At 27.4% G+C, this 18,440-nt stretch overlaps 1 protein-coding gene across 1 annotated transcript; it reads right to left on the bottom strand.

The window, feature by feature from the left end:
• Positions 1-4,354: 4,354 nt before the first annotated feature.
• LOC134837662 (ABC transporter G family member 23-like) lies at positions 4,355-7,564 on the bottom strand. The gene is made up of 7 exons (XM_063853045.1): positions 7,546-7,564; positions 6,348-6,510; positions 5,472-6,287; positions 5,194-5,410; positions 4,957-5,134; positions 4,716-4,902; positions 4,355-4,652 (listed from the first exon to the last, which is right to left on the bottom strand). The coding sequence occupies exons 1-7, from the start codon at positions 7,562-7,564 to the stop codon at positions 4,355-4,357; spliced, it is 1,878 nt and encodes a 625-aa protein (XP_063709115.1).
• Between the last annotated feature and the right edge of the window lie 10,876 nt (positions 7,565-18,440).

The following is an 18,440-nucleotide window of genomic DNA, read 5'->3' as shown; positions in this document are numbered from 1 at the left end:
TTCTTTGAATTATAATTATTTGTACTAATTTGCTGAAAATGCACATTTAACACGACAACGCATTTGATTCAGGAATTTACTTTTAGTCAATCAAAATATTTTAAAATAAATTGATTTTTTTAGTAACTATTAACTAATTAATGAAATATTTTAACAAATTCTTCAAATTTTTTTTCTATTCAAATTCTTTAAATTTTTTCCCCATTATTTCTCTTTACCATTATCAGACTATAAAATATTTGAAGCATTTTATAAATAAAATCATAATCTATTCTAGAAAGAAATTTTAACCTTCAACGGATTTTTCCTATGAATATTTCTAAAAATTCCAACCTACGTAAACTTTGAACGTCGTCAAACGTGGTTGCTATGGAAAAAAGTGCTCTTGAAGGATTCATCATCAATCAATCATTAAATGGCATTTTCTTGTATTTCCTTTCTTGAGTCCTTAGGCAGAAATCTGTCCAAGTTAAATATCCTCAAACCATGATTTTTTTTCTACGATTTAAAAAAAAATCTTACCTTGCAAAAAAGTCACGTAAATGTCTAACGGCTACAATAAATGATGAGTAACTTTTTAATTGTGAAATTATGTTAACGAAAGCTGCTTTTAACTCTAAAAAAATTCTTTGTTCAAGTACGAGGTTGGCTTAAAAACTTTTTTTTAAAAGCAATTTCAAGTACTTCTGATCATTATTTTATCACACACACAAACAGCAAAGGTAAATCTCCTTTGTTAATCATCGGCATGCAGAGCGACTCTCAAGGTGCATGAAAAATATGACGAAAAAAAAAACGTCTGGAGATGATGCATAAAAATCGCCTCAAAGAAACTCGAGAAAAGTACGTGACTGAAATAATTTGACGCCAGCGACACATGCGAGTATTGCAAGGGTGTCTGTTGCTACTCGAAATAATGTTAAATTAATAATGTTTTTTTCGTACTGTGAAAAATATTGACCTCAAGGATGAAATTTATGAAAAAAAATGACAAAAGGGACTTACTGTAGTCATCTCGCCGACAGCTAAGTTGCTTATTGTTGTTTTTATTGCGTTTCATCCTCGTTCACGTACCGCTTGTCGTTCGTGCAGACAGACAGTTGTCACCTTTCTCCATTATATTTTCATTTATATTCATATAAAAATATGTTTTCATTGGCTTTTTATTTAAAAATACCTCAAACAACTATTTTTTTGCTGTGTTTGCTCAAACACTAGAGGATTAAAATAAATAAATAAACAAATAGAAGATGAGCTGTGTTGTTCGTTGCAGACAATCTAATTATTGCATTTTATTATATTTTTTTAGAATTTTTTCTTCCTGTAGGCGAGGTTCTCTTTTTTCGTCATTATGTGGCTTTTGAGCAGCAATAATAAAGTTTTTGTACTTTTTTGCTGTTTTTGACAGTTTTTTATTGATTTTTTGTGTCCTCATCACACAAATAATAATAAAGTAATAATAATCATCGATAAATGTACGAAAAAAAAAATGTCAGACAAAAAATGAGCCTTTTTGTGTCCTTTGATTAGAGCAACTTTTCACCGCTCTTCAACTCAACAAACAATACAATAAAGCAGAAATAAAGACCGAAAAAAAGTCCTCTTGAATAGAATTTAATCAGGATATTAGAAAAGTTTATCCACTTTTTTGCTTCGATACTCGCTCGGTGACTTTGCTGTGTTGAGATATTTATTGATCATCTTTTTTTTCGCATCACTCGTTTTCTTGTGTTCATATACAAAAAGGAAAAGTTTTGCTTTCTATGTGACATCCGGTTCAGTTCCAGCCAGAAGAGAAGAGTTTTGTAATACAACTTCGATGAATCTATGATTTATGAAAAGCAAAAAAAAAAATATGAGTTTTGAACTTGTTTGTTTATTTTTTATCGAGAAATTTTTGGAATATTAGTTTTTTTTTTCATTCATAAATTGAATGAATATAAGGAAAATAAGTAATTATTTTTGTTGGGAAACATATTAAAGTAAAACTTTGCATGTCTGTCTGAGAAAATTCCTTTGGGATATAATTTCTAGATATTTTGATATTAAAACTTTATTTATTTGTCTAATTCGGTTGAAATGTTTTTAATATAGAAAATATTAATAATGTTCTAATATTTAATTAAATCTTAGAATTTTTGGAAAAATATTTAGAGGTTTTTAATTTAATTAAATTTTCATAATTTTATTTAATTTTTATTAATTATTTTTTATAAGAATTTTTACATTAAATTCGTATATCAATCAATTTTAAAAAAATGTGGAAAAATTTCTAATAAATTATTTAAATTAAATATTTTTTTCATTATTTTTTTTTCTGTAAAATTACATAAAAAATATTAAAAATTTTTACTAAATTAAACTAAAAATTTTTTTTACCAAATTTATTTTCAAATAATTTTTAAAATTTAAGAGTTTTATTTAAAAATTATAAAAAATTTATTTTTTTAATTTTTTTTTTCAATTTTCATCTGTTAAAATTTATTAAAAAAAAAATAAAAAAATATAAATTAAAAATAAAAATTAAATTTTCTGAAGAAAATAAAAAAAAATCTGCTGAAACATCAATTTCCTTTTTATTACAAAACTTCCTCCGTGGGCGATTTCTTGCATCATCGTCAAAAAAAAATCAATTCCATGTCACTTGATTCCGCTTTTCTTCGAAATGAAAATTGAAGCCTCTCACGAGACATGCAACGAACTGCACTCTCTGCTAAGCGCCAACTTATGTCTCCATAATAAAAAACAAAAAAAAAACTTTTTCTCACCATCATCGTGCCTCATCGTCTAAACTCTCTGCATTCCTCGTAGTAAATCCATAAATTTTACATTGTGATAAAATATAAAACAGATGATTGAATTACGTGAACTACTTATTTGCAGTATATCAAGCATCCAATTATCCTCGTCGACGATGCCGGTGTCGTATCGTTTCATAACGTGATGCCTCCGAGGCGCAGATTAAAAGTAACAAACAATCTCAACTGCACTTTTCATTTCGTAGAAAAAAAATTATTTTAAATTTTTTTCTAAAAAAAAAAATTATCAGGTCGGTCATCATCCTGCTTTACAAGAGTTCAAGAGATGCACAACCAAAACAAAAAATTTCGCAAGAAATGCGTTCAATGAATTTAAAGTGGCAATAAATTAACATTGAAATTTTTATTTCGGACAATTCACGTACAATACGCGTCATTGCTCTTGTTGTAACGCGCACATTATGATAAATATGACGAACAACTGTTCACACGACTTAGCGGTTTTGTACGATGACCTTGTTTACAACAAACGCACTTTGCAAAAAAAAAAAAAAAAAATAAATAAAATATTTTTGATATGGAATATTTAAATTTATATGAAGGTCACGTCGTTGTTGACAACTTCTTTATTAATTATTTTTTTTATTCTACATTTTTATTTGTTCGTTGATGACGAACAGTTTTTTTCATTAATAATATTTACAATTTTTTACAGCTAATTGAAGCAATTTTTCATACAAAATTTTAAACTTTCGTTTGTTTTTTTTTTATAAATAATCACAGTTATTAATATATTAAACGAAGACGTGCTTCGTTGGTAACTTAGAGAAAAAATATAGATATTATTCCGCCTTAGTTTCCTCTTATCCGAATAATAATTAAAATTAATGACAAGAATGCTGCTATCCACAGAATTAAATGGAGGAAGCCAAACATAACGGTAGGATCTTCGATGCCGCTTCCCTTGTACAAAATACTTCGCATTGCACGCACGGCTTTCAGGAATGGCAAAAATTCGAGCACGTAGGTCATGTAGGGATGCGCTCCATGCGACGTCCAAATTATGTCGGAAGTCAGGAGAGCAGAGATGAAGCTTCCGGCGGCGATGTAGTATGAGGAACGTTCATTCGGGCAGGAGTAAGCAATGAAGGATCCTGAAAAAATTTTTTTTTTAATTTTTATTATTTTATTTTTTTTTCAAAATTTTTATCAAAAAATAATTAAAATGCTTTCTTTTTCCTCCTATTTAATTTTAAAATTAATTTTTTTAAATATGTTAAAATAATAAAATTCAATTTGAATAATTTTTAATTTTTTAAAAGAAAAAAATTATTTTATTAAAAATAAATTAATTAAAATAGGCAAATTTAATAAATAAAATAATTGAAATAATTAATTTAAAAAAAATTAAATTTATAGGTTTTAATGCTTATTTTATTAATTTATTTAATTAAATAAAATTTTAAATAAATTTATTTATTTTTAATTATTTTTTTGAAAATTTAATTTAATTACATGATGTAGAAAATGCAGAAATTTAAATAAAATGTTAAAAAAGTCTATGAAATCGAAAATATTTAATTTTTGTAAAAATTTCAGGATGAAATATTGTTAAAAAAATTCTTACCAAAAGCAATTCCGCAAATACCGGACAACAACATCAGCACTCCAACAAGCCCTAAGGGTCCATTAATCGTCAATCCAAACACTTTAAATCCAAATATCAGAATCATCGAGGTTTGTAAGACAACGAGTATCAATTGTGGCATGAAATGTGACAATAAATTCTCCAATTCAGTGATTCCATTGGCGAAAGATCTCTCCATGCAGTTCGTTGCTTTATCCGCTATCAGTGCAGAGGCAGCAGAAGCAACGGCGAAGAAGAAAATATTGCTGATTTAAAAGAAAAATATCTTATTAACACTAAATTTCTTCATTTATGGTAACAAATCTCACGTCAAAATGAATCCAGGAGCAGGAAAATCACGAAAATTGTGAATTGCGGCGCCATAAACAGGTTTATTGAATCTTATGGGAACACTGTCGACCCGAGGATTTGTTCCGCATTCCTCTGACAGCTCTCTCGTGAATTGGAAATACGAATCTAGAACCTTGCGTTTGAGCATGTTGAACAAAGGAAGACCTAAAAATAGATTTTTAGTAAATTTTTAGTTGAAAAATTAAAATTCGAGCTTACATGTTCCATCCCATCGTGTTTGGATGTCAGAATTGAAGACAGTCCAATCATCAGAGTATCCTTGATCATTCAATTTCGTCTCATAAGCAGCTGAATAGTTACTTGTAAAGACCATTGCAACCCAAGCTTTTCCTTTTTTAACTTGATCATACGCTTCTTCCTCTGTTTGCACGTAAATCTAATGAAAAAAATTATTAAAAATTTAAAATTTTAAAAAATTTAAGTTGAATTTCTTACTAATTTCGTTTTTTCCGATAAAATTGACAGATATCGACAACTCAGCAGCTCGTACGTGCAATTTTGACTAACAACTGGACAGAAACCCGCCATTCTATCGACCTCACTTATCTCGTAATTGGCTACTGCTACACCTAAATTACCCGGAATACCGCCGATGGCGAGGCAGAAACACAAAACAATCGCTGTGTAGCCTGCCAAAATCATTCCCATTACACTAAAAAAGGATTTTTTTTCATGAAATTAATTTTTTCGACGTAAAAATGAAGAAAACTCACCCTAAACTTCTTAAAATAAATAAAAAATTACGTCTTAGCAGCACATTAACGTGATCGCGATTGACCGCGTGCTTGAGCCGTGTCTTTAGTGGCACATCTTCTTTCTTTGGTAACTTTGTGCTTTCCGGTAAATTGGCGACGGTGTTTGGTACTTTTGCACTATACATCAACTGCTTTGCACAATCTTGATCTTTAGCGAGATTCAGGAAAATTCGCTCCAAACTGTACTCGTCGTGCTTCTCTTGCAAATAGGCGCGATCTGCTTCAGCGATCAAGACTCCTTTTCTCATCATGGCAACACAATCCGCTTTTTGGGCTTCCTCGATGTAATGCGTGGAAATGATTATCGTGCGATATTTCATGTGACACAAATTCGCCAAGTAATCCCAAATTTTTTCACGCAACAACGGATCAATACCGACCGTGGGTTCGTCGAGAATCAGCAACTCTGGATCGTGAATGAGAGTTGCAGCAAGACTTAGACGTCGTTGTTGCCCCCCGCTGAGTGTTCGTGCGAACTGTTTCGAGTCTGTTAGTTGCATTAAAGTCATGAAAAACGGAATTTTCTCTTCTAATACTTCACGCGTGACGCCGTTCAGTGCACCGTAGTAATAAAGTGTCTCTTCGACGTTGAATTGGTTGAAAAGTGCGATTTCTTGCGGCATATAACCAACTTTTGGACCGGGAATTGTGGAGTCAGGAGCGCCGGGTGTCTCGCCAAGTACCTGAACTGTTCCGCAATCGAGTTTCCGACGACCGATGATGGCGGAAAGTAACGTTGTTTTGCCACATCCAGAGGCGCCGATTAATGTGTAGCTGAAAAATGTGAAAAAAAAAGGTAAATTTCGGTCTTTTATTAAAACAAAAAGAACTTACATCACTCCCTTTGGAACATTCATACTGAGATTTTCGAGAACAACTTGTCGGTTTTCTCCTTTTCCGTAACTTTTGTGGGCATTTTTCACGTTGACAACCAAGTCTCCGTTCTCAAAGTCCCATAATTTGTTGCTTGGAGAGACTGTTCCGCCGGGAACGCGATCTGAAAAGATTTTAAAGTTAAAATTTTGAAACTTAAGTCATTTATTTTAATTTACATGAATTATTTTTAATTTATTTTGAGGTTAAAAATTTTTCCCGCCAAACATTTGAATCATTTGAAAATCAAAACGAATATCAGCTGATCAATTAGTTTTATATTTACTTATGAAAATTTTCATATCTACAAGGTTAGAAAATTTCCCGCCAAAAACTTGATCCAATTCAGAATCAAAACAAAGATCAGCAGATCAAGACATTTTATTTATATTTTGAGATAAGAAACTTTTCCCGCCAAAAATTTGAAAAACAAAATAAAGATCAGTTGATCAAGAATTTTCATATTTTTTAAGTTAAAAATTTTTCCCGCCAAAAAAATTAAGTGAACTAAAATATGAACATAGATCAGCTGATCTCTTCCAGATTTTTTTTATTTATATTTTGAGGTTAAAAACTTTTCCCGCCAAAAATTTTAAAAGGTTCCAAATCAAAACAAAGATCAGCTGATCTGATCAGCACGTGGCTTCATGTTTTAAAAAGGAAATTATTCAATAAATTAATGAAAAAAAAACGTAAATTCTTTAAAAATTAAGTTATTACGAAATATATACACTCTAAATATTATAACAAATTCTTGTATTTCAGCACGAATGCATAATATTGAAAGTTGTATTAAACTCAAAAACCAGTTGTGACCCTTTAAAGTTCGTTAACCACTAACTATGGACAAAAATTTCAACCGGTTAAAAAAACTGCATTTGTCTAGTAATCGTTCCGTCAATTAAAGGCCAAAAAAGCCATAAAAACGCAACGAAAAAGTAACAAATTAAATCAAATCACTTCACAATATGCTGTCAATTTACGTTTTTATGTACCTACCACGTGGCACATACAAGAAATGTACAAAAAGCAACAGAGAGAAAAATATCTGTGTCAAATGCAAGAGATTACTAAACAAATTTAACCTTCAACGTTGAAACTACTTGTTTTTTTTCGTGTATATGTTATTTGTTGCAAAATACGGATTAATTTTACTCACCATCAATTATGAGTTTCATCTTTACGACGATTTGTACGACTTTTTTTGTTCAATTTCGCTTCACGCCTTTTCAATTTTGCATGCAGCAAGTACGTCACTCGGCACTTTTTGGTACTACGCTGTTAGTATTTTTGTTGCTTGACGTCGCTTGTAAATTTTACAGAAATGTTTGTTTATGACTGCATTGTGTTCCGCTGCTGCTGGATTTTATGCTCGTTGGATGAACAATTGTTTTGTTTCTTTTACATTCGCACACAAACTGAGCTTGGGTAGGTACGTGATTGATGTTGCGGCAAGTTAATTGCTGTAAGTAAATAATAATAGTTGTTTGTTAAAAATGAGAAACGTTCAACTCCATTAGTTGCGAGACCCGAAATGAGGATGGAAATTTTTTTTTTCATATTTTTCGTAAAATGGGAGTCCCTGAGTCACTCTCAATGATTTTCCGCATTTGACAATCTTGTTTTTTTTTTCATTCACATTTACATTGATACCGTAATAAATTCATACCTGCGTCAAAATCGCATCAAATTTAAATGCATTTCGATATTTGGTCGTACTTGAACTCATTTTATATCGGTTTTGACCATTTTTCGGCTGAATTAATTATTTGCCGCTACGATTTATCAACAAAAAATAGCAGAAAATATGCAAATTTTTTTCCTGTTACGGAACATTTCTCGATGGTCAACAACATCATTGCACATCACGTGTCTCAAACTAACCGTATAGACGAATTTTCTTCATCTCATTTCACTGCACGCGGGTTCAACAAACTAGTTTGAGAGATATTTAAAGACATTTTTTATTAAATATGCGTTGCGTTGAGAAAGGGCTTGCATGAAGTTAACGGTTTTAACCTTGAAAACCGCTTGAAATTGACCCAAATTTTTGTCGTTTTAAAGGGTGATTGATGAAATTTTTCAACTGAAATGTGTATAAATTGCCGTTTGTTAGGAAATAATGCGTCTCACAATAGTTGGCGCTTAAATTTATTTATCAGTTATTCGGTCAGGGTGACAGTTTAAAAGATTGTTAAAAGTAATGTGCTTGAGAAAATACGAAATTTATTGAAATTTTAACGATATAAAATGAATTTTTTGTGCAAAATCATGAATTTTTGATATTTTTTTTTGAATGCTTTGAAAGTCAATGAGTTGTAAAAAAAGAATCATTTTTAGAGAAAGCGAGATTTTTATGTAATTTTTAGCGACATTTAGTTACAAACGTCAATGAATTAATTTGTTTTTTGACGTAAAACTTTGATAAACAAAGTTGTAAATGCTTAGAAAGCAGAAAAATATTTATTGATTACACAAAAGTTTTTTTAAGAAAAATATTTTTGAGGAGCACAGTGATAAAAATTTAATTTATTTTTGTTTTTGAATCAAAAATTACTAAATCTGGATGAAAAATTAAAAAAAAACTTCTTAAATCTAGAATTTTCATAACATTTTAAATTTTAAATGAATTTATTTAGATTTTTGGCAATTTTCATCATGTTTTTTTTATTTTGAAATATTTGAAAAAATAAAAATTTGTGATTCAAAAATGATTCAAACTTTATTAAATAATTTTTAATAAAATTAATTTTAAAAAATCCGTTCTTTAAAAAATTTAATAAAAAAAAATATTTTTTTTTAGAAAATTTTAGAATTAAAATAAAAAATTACAAATAAAAAGCAACTTTTTGAAAAAATCTCATTTGAACTTTATTTAAGTATATTTTTTAAAAAAATTGACTAAAATTTTTGTGATTTTCAGTACAAAATATTAAATTTAAAAAAAAAATAAAATTTTTGACGGAAAGAATTTTTTTATTAATTTTATTAAAAATATTTATTTAGGTTTGAACCTTTTTTGAATCAAAATTTTTTAATTTTTTAATTTAAATATTTCAAAATAAATTTAAAAAAACAAACTTGTACTGTTTTGAACTTTATATATCCAACCATTATACAAAAATTAAAATAAATTCGAACTGTTCAATATTTTTTTACGGTTCAAGTACTTTTTTAATGATCAAAAATCGATTTATGCGAAGTCAATGTCAAGAAAACGGAAATTTCTTCGAAAAATGTCCCTGATATTCAACTGTAAATTTCATGTTAACAAATTTTCACCTTTTTTTTTTTTGAATTTTAGTGAAATGCCTTTTTTGCCTTTTAGCACCTCACAGCAAAAAATTAGGTCAATGCCATCTATTCAGTCAATTACGTCGCATTTTTCGATCAAAAATTACTGATTTCTATCGAAAACTCAACATTTCGTTGTTGAATCTCGTAATGATCTGCATACAAAAGACTTTTGTCTCGCATCGACATTCTCTGTCTATTCGTTCGATTATCATTATTATATCACATTTAAACTTGAACTACTGGCGTCGTCGTTGCTATGTGTGTCGCTCGCTCGATAATCGCACACAAAGCGAGAGAGCGCAAAAGAAAAGTGAATAAAAATATGGAACGAAAATGAAAGTTTACGTAATGCTGCTCGGTGCTGCAGAGTGTTTGCTCACTCACGGTATTCATGTCGGCGCGCAGTAACGAGGTGTGATTGCTGCCTCTATTAGTGCTGCAAGTGACTAAATTTTGAGTCATGATGTCGAGAGAGCAATAAAATTACACGTAATGAAAACGACGAAGAAAAAAAAATCCACTTGCGTTATTATCATTTATTGGAACAACGACCGGTCTCTCGCTCATTTTGCATGCTCGATGAAGAGAAATAAAAAAAAATTTAAAAAATAAAATGAGCAAATTGGTTATGCTGTAACCGATATGTTTGCACTTTTTATTTATTTTGTGGCGCTGTGTGTCGTATGGGTATGTTTCTGCTGATTTAAGAGATTTAGCTGCGAAACTGGGTTATCACACAAAAATATTTCGGTACACAGAGACAAAACTTTTGTTTGTTTTTGTTTCGAATTGTTTGATGTTGTTATTTTATCGGCATATGACACAAAGGCCCACGTGAATTGGCGTCTTTTTGGTTTTTGGATTTTGAGGTGCGTAGATGTTATAAGTCGCAAATAAATCATGAATTGATGCAATGGTCACTAAATTTGGAGAAATTTAGGAGAAGTTATGTAAAATAATGACAAGAAATTTGTGATTTTTTTGGTCATAATGTTGCAACATGCGCTTTGAGTTACAGATTGTTCAACATAATAATGATTCATGTTCTTTTTGATTGAATTTATGATGCACGAAATTTCACAATTGATAGATATTTTGAAGAAAATTTAATAACAGTTTTTTAAAATTTTAATAAAAAAAAATATTTAAATGATCAAAAATATTTTTTTAATAAAAATTTTAATTTCCAACATTCAGGAATTAAATATTTAATTAAAAAAATTAAAAAAAAAAATAAATAAATAAAAATAAAATAAATTTTATTTAATTATTTATAAAAACAATAAAAATATTTTTTTAAATGAAAAAAAAGTTTATTGTAAAAAAATTAAAATTTGGAATTTTTAGAATTATAAAAAAATATAATTATATTTAATTATTTATATTTTTTATAATTAAATTGTTTTCTATTTTTAATAATTTTATATTCGATTTTCAAGTTCTTTTTATTTTGTTTTTTGTTTAAAAATTATTAATTATTGTTTTTTTATATTTTTAGTTAATTAAAATCAAATAATTAAAAAAAATAGATATTTTTTGGTAAGATTTTATTTGAAATTAAAATTATTTTTAAAATATTTCTTCACAATTTTACATTATTGTTTTAATAATTTAATGAAAGAATTTTATTTAATATTTAATAAAATAAATAAATAAAATTTAAATAAAAATCATCATTTTTTAATAAAAAATTAACAATAAATTATAAAATAAATTGCTCTGAGAGTCTCAAAAATAAAAAAAACCATTTTTTTACAATTATTGATACAAAAAAGTGATTTTAAAAATTTATTTATAATCGGTCCATTATATTTTGTGTTCAATTTTTTCATGTTCATAAATCTCATTGAACAATTTTTTTTCACAAAAACTATCATCATTATATTCCGCAGCATACACAAGAGCAATTAATGCATTTTTGCCAACAATTAAAACAAAACCAAACAAAAAAACGAAGTTCATCAACATTTTTTTTGCACACATTTCAAACTTTTAATGGTATTTCATTGCGTGCCAACGCTTGCTATAACCCCTTATAATTACACAAAATTCATTAAAAATTGCTTTGCTTTAAAAATTTCAAACACCAATTAATATTTTTCAAGAGAAACCACTTCTCGAAAGATCAAAAAGAACAAAACTTGTAAATCTTGTAAACATAAAAAAGATTTTTTTTCTTACAAGCCGTCAATAATTATTGACTCGAAATCAAATTAGAAACTGGTTTACTTAATTTTACTTTAAAATCTTGTAAATTTGTGAAAAATGTGGACTTCGAAACACTTGTACCTGCGTAAAAAATTCTGAAAAAAATATCATTGCTAAATAATTCTTACAATTATTGTATAATCATATTTTTTTTTCTACAGAAAAGTCAACAAACTTAATTGCTTTGTGTCAGAAATGTCAACAACTAACTCTGTCTTCATGAGATTGGGGACACGATCGCTATTAAAATTTATTCAAACACATGCAAAAATAAAGCTCTTGTCATAATTTATTCTGATTCTAAGGTAAATATCCGCAAAGAGCACGGCCCTGACGTTTAAGAACTTCGTTAAGCTAAAAATATTGCTAAAAAAAATGATATTTTTGGATTTTTGGTGCGTCGTTACATCATTTACATAAAAAATTATTATTAAATATAATGAAATTCATCGATATTTACATTTGCGTATGCCGATGACGGGATGTTTGTGCGTGTTGATTAATATGTAACGATTGACAATGACGATGATGTTGAAGAAAATATTTAATATTTCAAGGCGGACGAGATAAATGACAAAAAGAGCAAAATCATCATCGATGGAGACGACATCTTGTCTATTTAACAGATTTTTTTTTTAATTTTTTGAATAAATTTGAATTTTTTATCAGTATTTTTTCAAGGGCTACTTTACTTTCGATTGACTTTTTCTTCCCACTCGACAAAATTTAATCATCAAGAGTCTAATATGCAATTCAGGTAGCAATAAAACTACAAACAAAAAAAAATATTGTTGGCCCGGCGAGTGAGCAAGCAATAAACATACGTAACCCAAAACAACCAGAAATCGTATAAATGCCAAGTGGATTGCACTTTATGTTCATGACTCAATTGAATTTTGTAATTTTATACGCATATTAAGCGTTGTAAAAATTCAAAGCGGTAACAACACGGACACGAAATTTTCAGAAGATATAGGTCATAACTACTTGTCAAACGCCTTTTTGCATATAATTGTTACAATTACAACGAAAAACCACGATTTGACTCTTATTTTGACGGGTGAAACATCAAACATCAAATTTTGCAAGACTTCGAGATGATAAATGAAGTAACAAATTGGGAGCGGGAAGTCCATCATTAAATTGCAATTTTTAGTAATTAACGCAGAAAAATGACCTTCTGATGATTTTTTGGTAAACTGACAAAAAATATCAAAGAAGGAATTTTCTCGAAAGGACAACAACTTTTATGGAAATGAGTTCGAGAAAGATGTAAAAATTTTTTTTTGAGAGGTGAGTCAACTAGTGAACTGCAATGACGGTAAGTTTTTGCGATATTGATTTTTTATTTGCGTTAAGGTTGATATTTAATTGCTTTATTCAAAGGTTATTTCGTTCTGTGTTGGCTCGAAATAAATATAAACAACATCAATAACACAAAATATTGTAAATAGACCCACTGCTGGATTAAAATTTTTTGAATATCATTGTGTTGAGAAATTGGTTGGTAATGAAGAATCAGCATTTTTTAATATTATTTAAATGTTTACGAAAATATTTATATGGAATCTTCTAGATTTTTTTTTAAAATTTGTTTACTTCATTGTTTTTGTAAATTTAATAAAATATTTTCAATATTAAAAATCAATAAAAAAATACAAAAATTATTTAAAAAAAAATATTCATCATAAAAAATTAATAATAAATATTTAAAAAAAAATTTTATATTTGTTAATTATAAATTAAATTTTTCTTTATTTATTTATAAAAATAAAATAAAATATAAATTCGAAAAATTAAGTCATAAATAATTATTAACTACTTAAATTATTTAAAAAATAATAATTATTAAAATTTCATAATTTTTCTTTAAAAAAATATTTAAAAAAATAATAGATAACATAAAAAAAAATAAAACAAATTTAGAAAAAAAAAAATTGCTGTCAAATTTGTTTTATAAAATTATTTTTTTTTTAAATTAAAATTATTTATTTTTTTTTAGAAATTTAATAAAATTTTTTTTTAATACTTTAAAAGATTTTTCAAAAAATATATTTTTTTCTTGAAAAATATTTTTTTGAGCTCAAATCAGTAGTTTTTTTTTTAAATTAAAATGACATTTTTTTCTTAACTTCTTCTTTTTTGCAAATAATCAAATAATAATTTACTTGTCAAATACAGCTTCCAGCACAAAGCAAAAAATGTGTGAATATTTCGTCAGAACGATAATCAAGCAATGTAAATATCAACTAAACGAAGAAGATACACATCCGCGTAATTATCTCATCATCATTTTTGCACATATTTTTTCTCATTTAATTAAAAAAAATCTATTCTCGATCATAAATAAAAAAAATATCGACAGATTTTTAATTTGTTGTGGTTTTTCTTTATGTTTTTTTTTTTTTTAAATAATTATATAAATGAAACTTTAATAAGTTTTCCTCAACATTGAATTTAGATTTCACTGTTCAAATCGATGATTAACCACTGTGACTTTTTGTTCCGGAATTGTAACCTTTGATGTTATTTATGATTTTTCATTGTTTGTGTTATGTTCATTCAACAAAATTTTGAAAAACTAGAAAATCTGGAACCCTTTTTGTTGTATTTGGACTTGACCGGTACGTGATCTATCGAACGAAAAAAAATTTCGAGAACCGTCTTTGTTCTTGTTTACCTCGAATTACCAAAAAATAAATCATGACTTGCTTATTTTTTTTACAAATTGGATAAAATTGGATAAAAGCAACAAATTATTGCCCGAATTGCTAGTTTATAAATTTTATTTACGTTTTCAGTTACAATGCAAAAAATAATAGTTTCAATTTTTTGCATATTTCTTGTATTTATATTTTTCCTTTTTAATCCAACACACAAAAAACCACCCATAAAATAAATATTTTTGTACAAAACAAGTTTAATCATTACTAGGTCAGCTAAAATATTTAGTCAGGCAGGCATTGAGTGGATTCGACTGTATGGTTATGCATTTTATACTCTTTTTTTCTTCTCTTGCACTGGTTTGCACATTTTATTTGCGCGTACGATGCACGGCGTTGTTTACATTCGAGGCGTCGTAGCGAAGACACGTTCGTTTATAGAACCTTCGAGTACGACGAAACCAAATGAAAAAAAAACTAAGCAATATTTTGCACAAGAGTTTTTCAAAAAAAGTTGCGAAATAACAAAGATTCGAGTTTTCTTGATGTCAGTCGATTCCGTCGTGCACACAATTTATTAGCCATTTGCGCTGCTTTTGCAATAACCTGTATCAATAATGTGTGTCGGCTGCATTCGTACGCTTTTTCGAGTGCACACGGCGCGCGATGTGTGAAGAAACAACTTTTAATTTCTGTAGAAAAATTTGAAACTCAAAATTATTATCTAACGAAATTGACCAGCGACCGATTTTTTTTTTCGTTTGATTGACTGAGAGTGCTGATTTTTTTTTTTGATTTGACATTTTTTTCCGTTCACGAGGGACTTTGCAATTAATTTACTCATAATTTCAACTCACTCACTTTAAATAATTTTTTTGCGTGTCTTGATTCACTGTTTTTGTTTTTATTGTGTCTGCTCTTATTATTATTTCACTTCCACTTTCATCTCTTACTCGTTGTCTGATGTAATATCCAGACCCAGATAACAACAAGTTCCTTATTAATATTTATTACAAACTTCTCAAGCACTTATAATGAATGTACAATTTTTATTTTTTTTTCTCTTTCGTTAAAAATTTTTTTTTCTTCTTACACAAAACTTGCTAAATTTTTCGTTTGTTTGATTACAGCACCTTCACATATGCGCGAGTTGATATGATGCGAAAAATTTTCCGTTAATATTTGAGTTATTTTTTTTTTTGCAAGTAAAGTTACCACACTTTATATTTTTCGTGTGTGTGGCTTTTGGTTTACTTGAAAAATTTTTTTAAAAAATATGGATAGAAAAGCTACCCCCTAAATAGTAAACTACAAGAGTGGAAACTAAACTGTTACGGTTCAACGTCAAAGTACGACTGAAAAATATATTTTTTGAATTAAATAAAAATTGTTTAACACATTTAAGTCTCTGCAAGTACACAAACACACGCGTCGTGTCGTACATAGATAAATTTTTACAAGCGAACCGTTGTCGACCGACAACCTAACCAAACATTCGCCATACACGGAGACGCGTAACGTTTATACGTGTTGTAAAACATAAATTTTGTAAGAAGTGAACTACCACAGAGCATTCTCTTTGGTGGCAATGTACGTTGCCAAGCTGGTGAATGAAATGAAGAGTGATTCGGAGTGAATGAGCGTTTGATGCTTTTTACCACATTTCGAAGAAAAATGCGATATTAGGTATTTAAAATTTTTAACAATTTTTGATTAATTTTTTTTAAATTTTTTTTAATATCCTCTTATAATATTTTGAAAAAAAAAATAAATTAAATTATATAAATTAAAAAATATATTTTTAAAAAATTGTTGAAAAATTTTATAATTTTTAAAATTATTTTTTTTTCTTTTGTTAAAGAAAATTATTTAAATTAAATTTAAAAAAATAGATAAATATTTATTAAATTTTGACTTTATTGAACATTATTAATTTTTTTTTTTGAAAATTTAATATTTTTTTTTATTCATTTATCAATTTATAGAAGCTCAAAATTTCATTTTTTTCAAAAATAAAAAAAATTCTGAATTATTTATATTAATTAAATATTATTAAAAATAGACATTTTTTACATTTAAAATTTAAATTATTTCAAAAATATTTTTCTGAAATATATTTTTTAACAAAAAATGATAAAAAAAAATATTACATATTTAAATTTTTATGTAATTCAAAAACTAAGAAATGTTCATCAATTTTTAATAAAGTTGAATTTTAAATTAAATTTTGTGTCGAAACCAAAAGCTGTTCATAAAAATTTAAATTAAATGCCGTGTTTAAATTCAAAATTTACGAATTTTTACAACGACCATCGCAATATGCCACACATCTCCATACATAAATTAATACAGAAAAAATAAAAATTCACTCGCGAGAGATAAAAATCTTAAATAATTCGATTAACGCTCGCTGAAGATTCAAAAGACCAGTCGTTCGCTCAAATACAAACAAACTGTCTCTCATACAAAAAATGCGCATAAAAAGTCAAATGCACTCCAAAAATTTCAAATGCACCACTGATCGATTCACAGACTGGTTTTTCGCTGAAATTGCCATATAAATCGTCACCGCATTCACAACGATATAATTATTGCGTCACTTTAATGATAAATACCGTAAAAATTATGCGCATACTGTGCCAAGTCGGTGCGAATGAGTGAACGATCAAGTGTGTGAGTGAACTCTGAAACATTTCTCAGAATGTTTTTTTTTTTTTTTGAATTTGTGACTCCAAGAACGAAAGGTGTTTTTCAAGAGCATGTGTCGTGTCCATCGGAATAAACTTACACAATGACATGTAATTAAAACAATAAACAACAAAATTCACGACAAAAGTGAAAGAAGTGCTTACGTTGCCCTGTTTGTAGGTAGAGACGAGTACGAAACGAAATATTTATGTAGTTTGCACACATTTACGGTTGTTTTTAAAAGAACGACCTTGAAACGTTACACATTTTGTGTTTATATTTTTCTCTTTTTTTTGCAAAGTTGTTGTTGTTGTGTTGTTGAATTTTTGCACTGAAGATGAGACATGAAAAATTCATCAATTTGTTAGGAAATTTCAGCTGTTGACAAATAGCAAATTTAATGAAGTCATTTTAAATTTTTAATGAACTGGTTTATTTATTTATTTTTTTTTGTGATGAAAAATGCATCAAAATTATGAAATTTTTGAATGAATTAATATTTTTCGAGAAAGTTCTTAATAATATTTTTTTTTCTACAAAAATAGTCAAAAAGTTTCTATTTTTAAATAATCAATAATGCAAAAATTCTTGAAACTGGATTTCATTCATTCAACTTTCAAGCCTTTGTCCGAAATTCTACCATCAGGTTTTCATTCATTCATAAATTTGTAAAATATTTTAAGGTAAGGCGTTGCCTTAAATTTATTTTTAAGTCGAATTGTCAGAAAATGATCATATAAAACGCTATTAAACGCTAAGTAGTGGATTAAAATTTAAATAAATGCTTAAGTTTGTATTGAACACTTGGATGATTTTTTTTTATTTTTTTATAAAAATACTACTTTTAAAATAAAAATCGTATCTTTTTGAATTAAAAAAAAAATTTAAAAAAAAATACAAAAAGAAAAAAAATAATAAAATAAAAAATATTAAATAACAAATAAATTTAAATTTAATAAATACTATAAAAATTCTAATAAAAAAATAATATACAATATTCAAAATCATTTTTTTACAAAATTTATAATTTTTTAAATAAATATTTATATTAAATAAAATTAAAAATATTGACTTTTCTTTAAAATTTCAATTAATTTTAAAAATATAAAAAATTTATAACAAAATATAAATAAAATTATAAAAAATAGAAAATTGATTTTTAATAAAAAAAATAAGCGCCAAAATTTTCAAACCACGC

This window comes from Culicoides brevitarsis, chromosome 1 (assembly GCF_036172545.1).
Source record: "Culicoides brevitarsis isolate CSIRO-B50_1 chromosome 1, AGI_CSIRO_Cbre_v1, whole genome shotgun sequence".
Classification (NCBI taxonomy): domain Eukaryota; kingdom Metazoa; phylum Arthropoda; class Insecta; order Diptera; family Ceratopogonidae; genus Culicoides; species Culicoides brevitarsis.
Note: the sequence above shows the minus strand (reverse complement) of the source record. Positions and strands in the feature narration are given on the sequence as shown.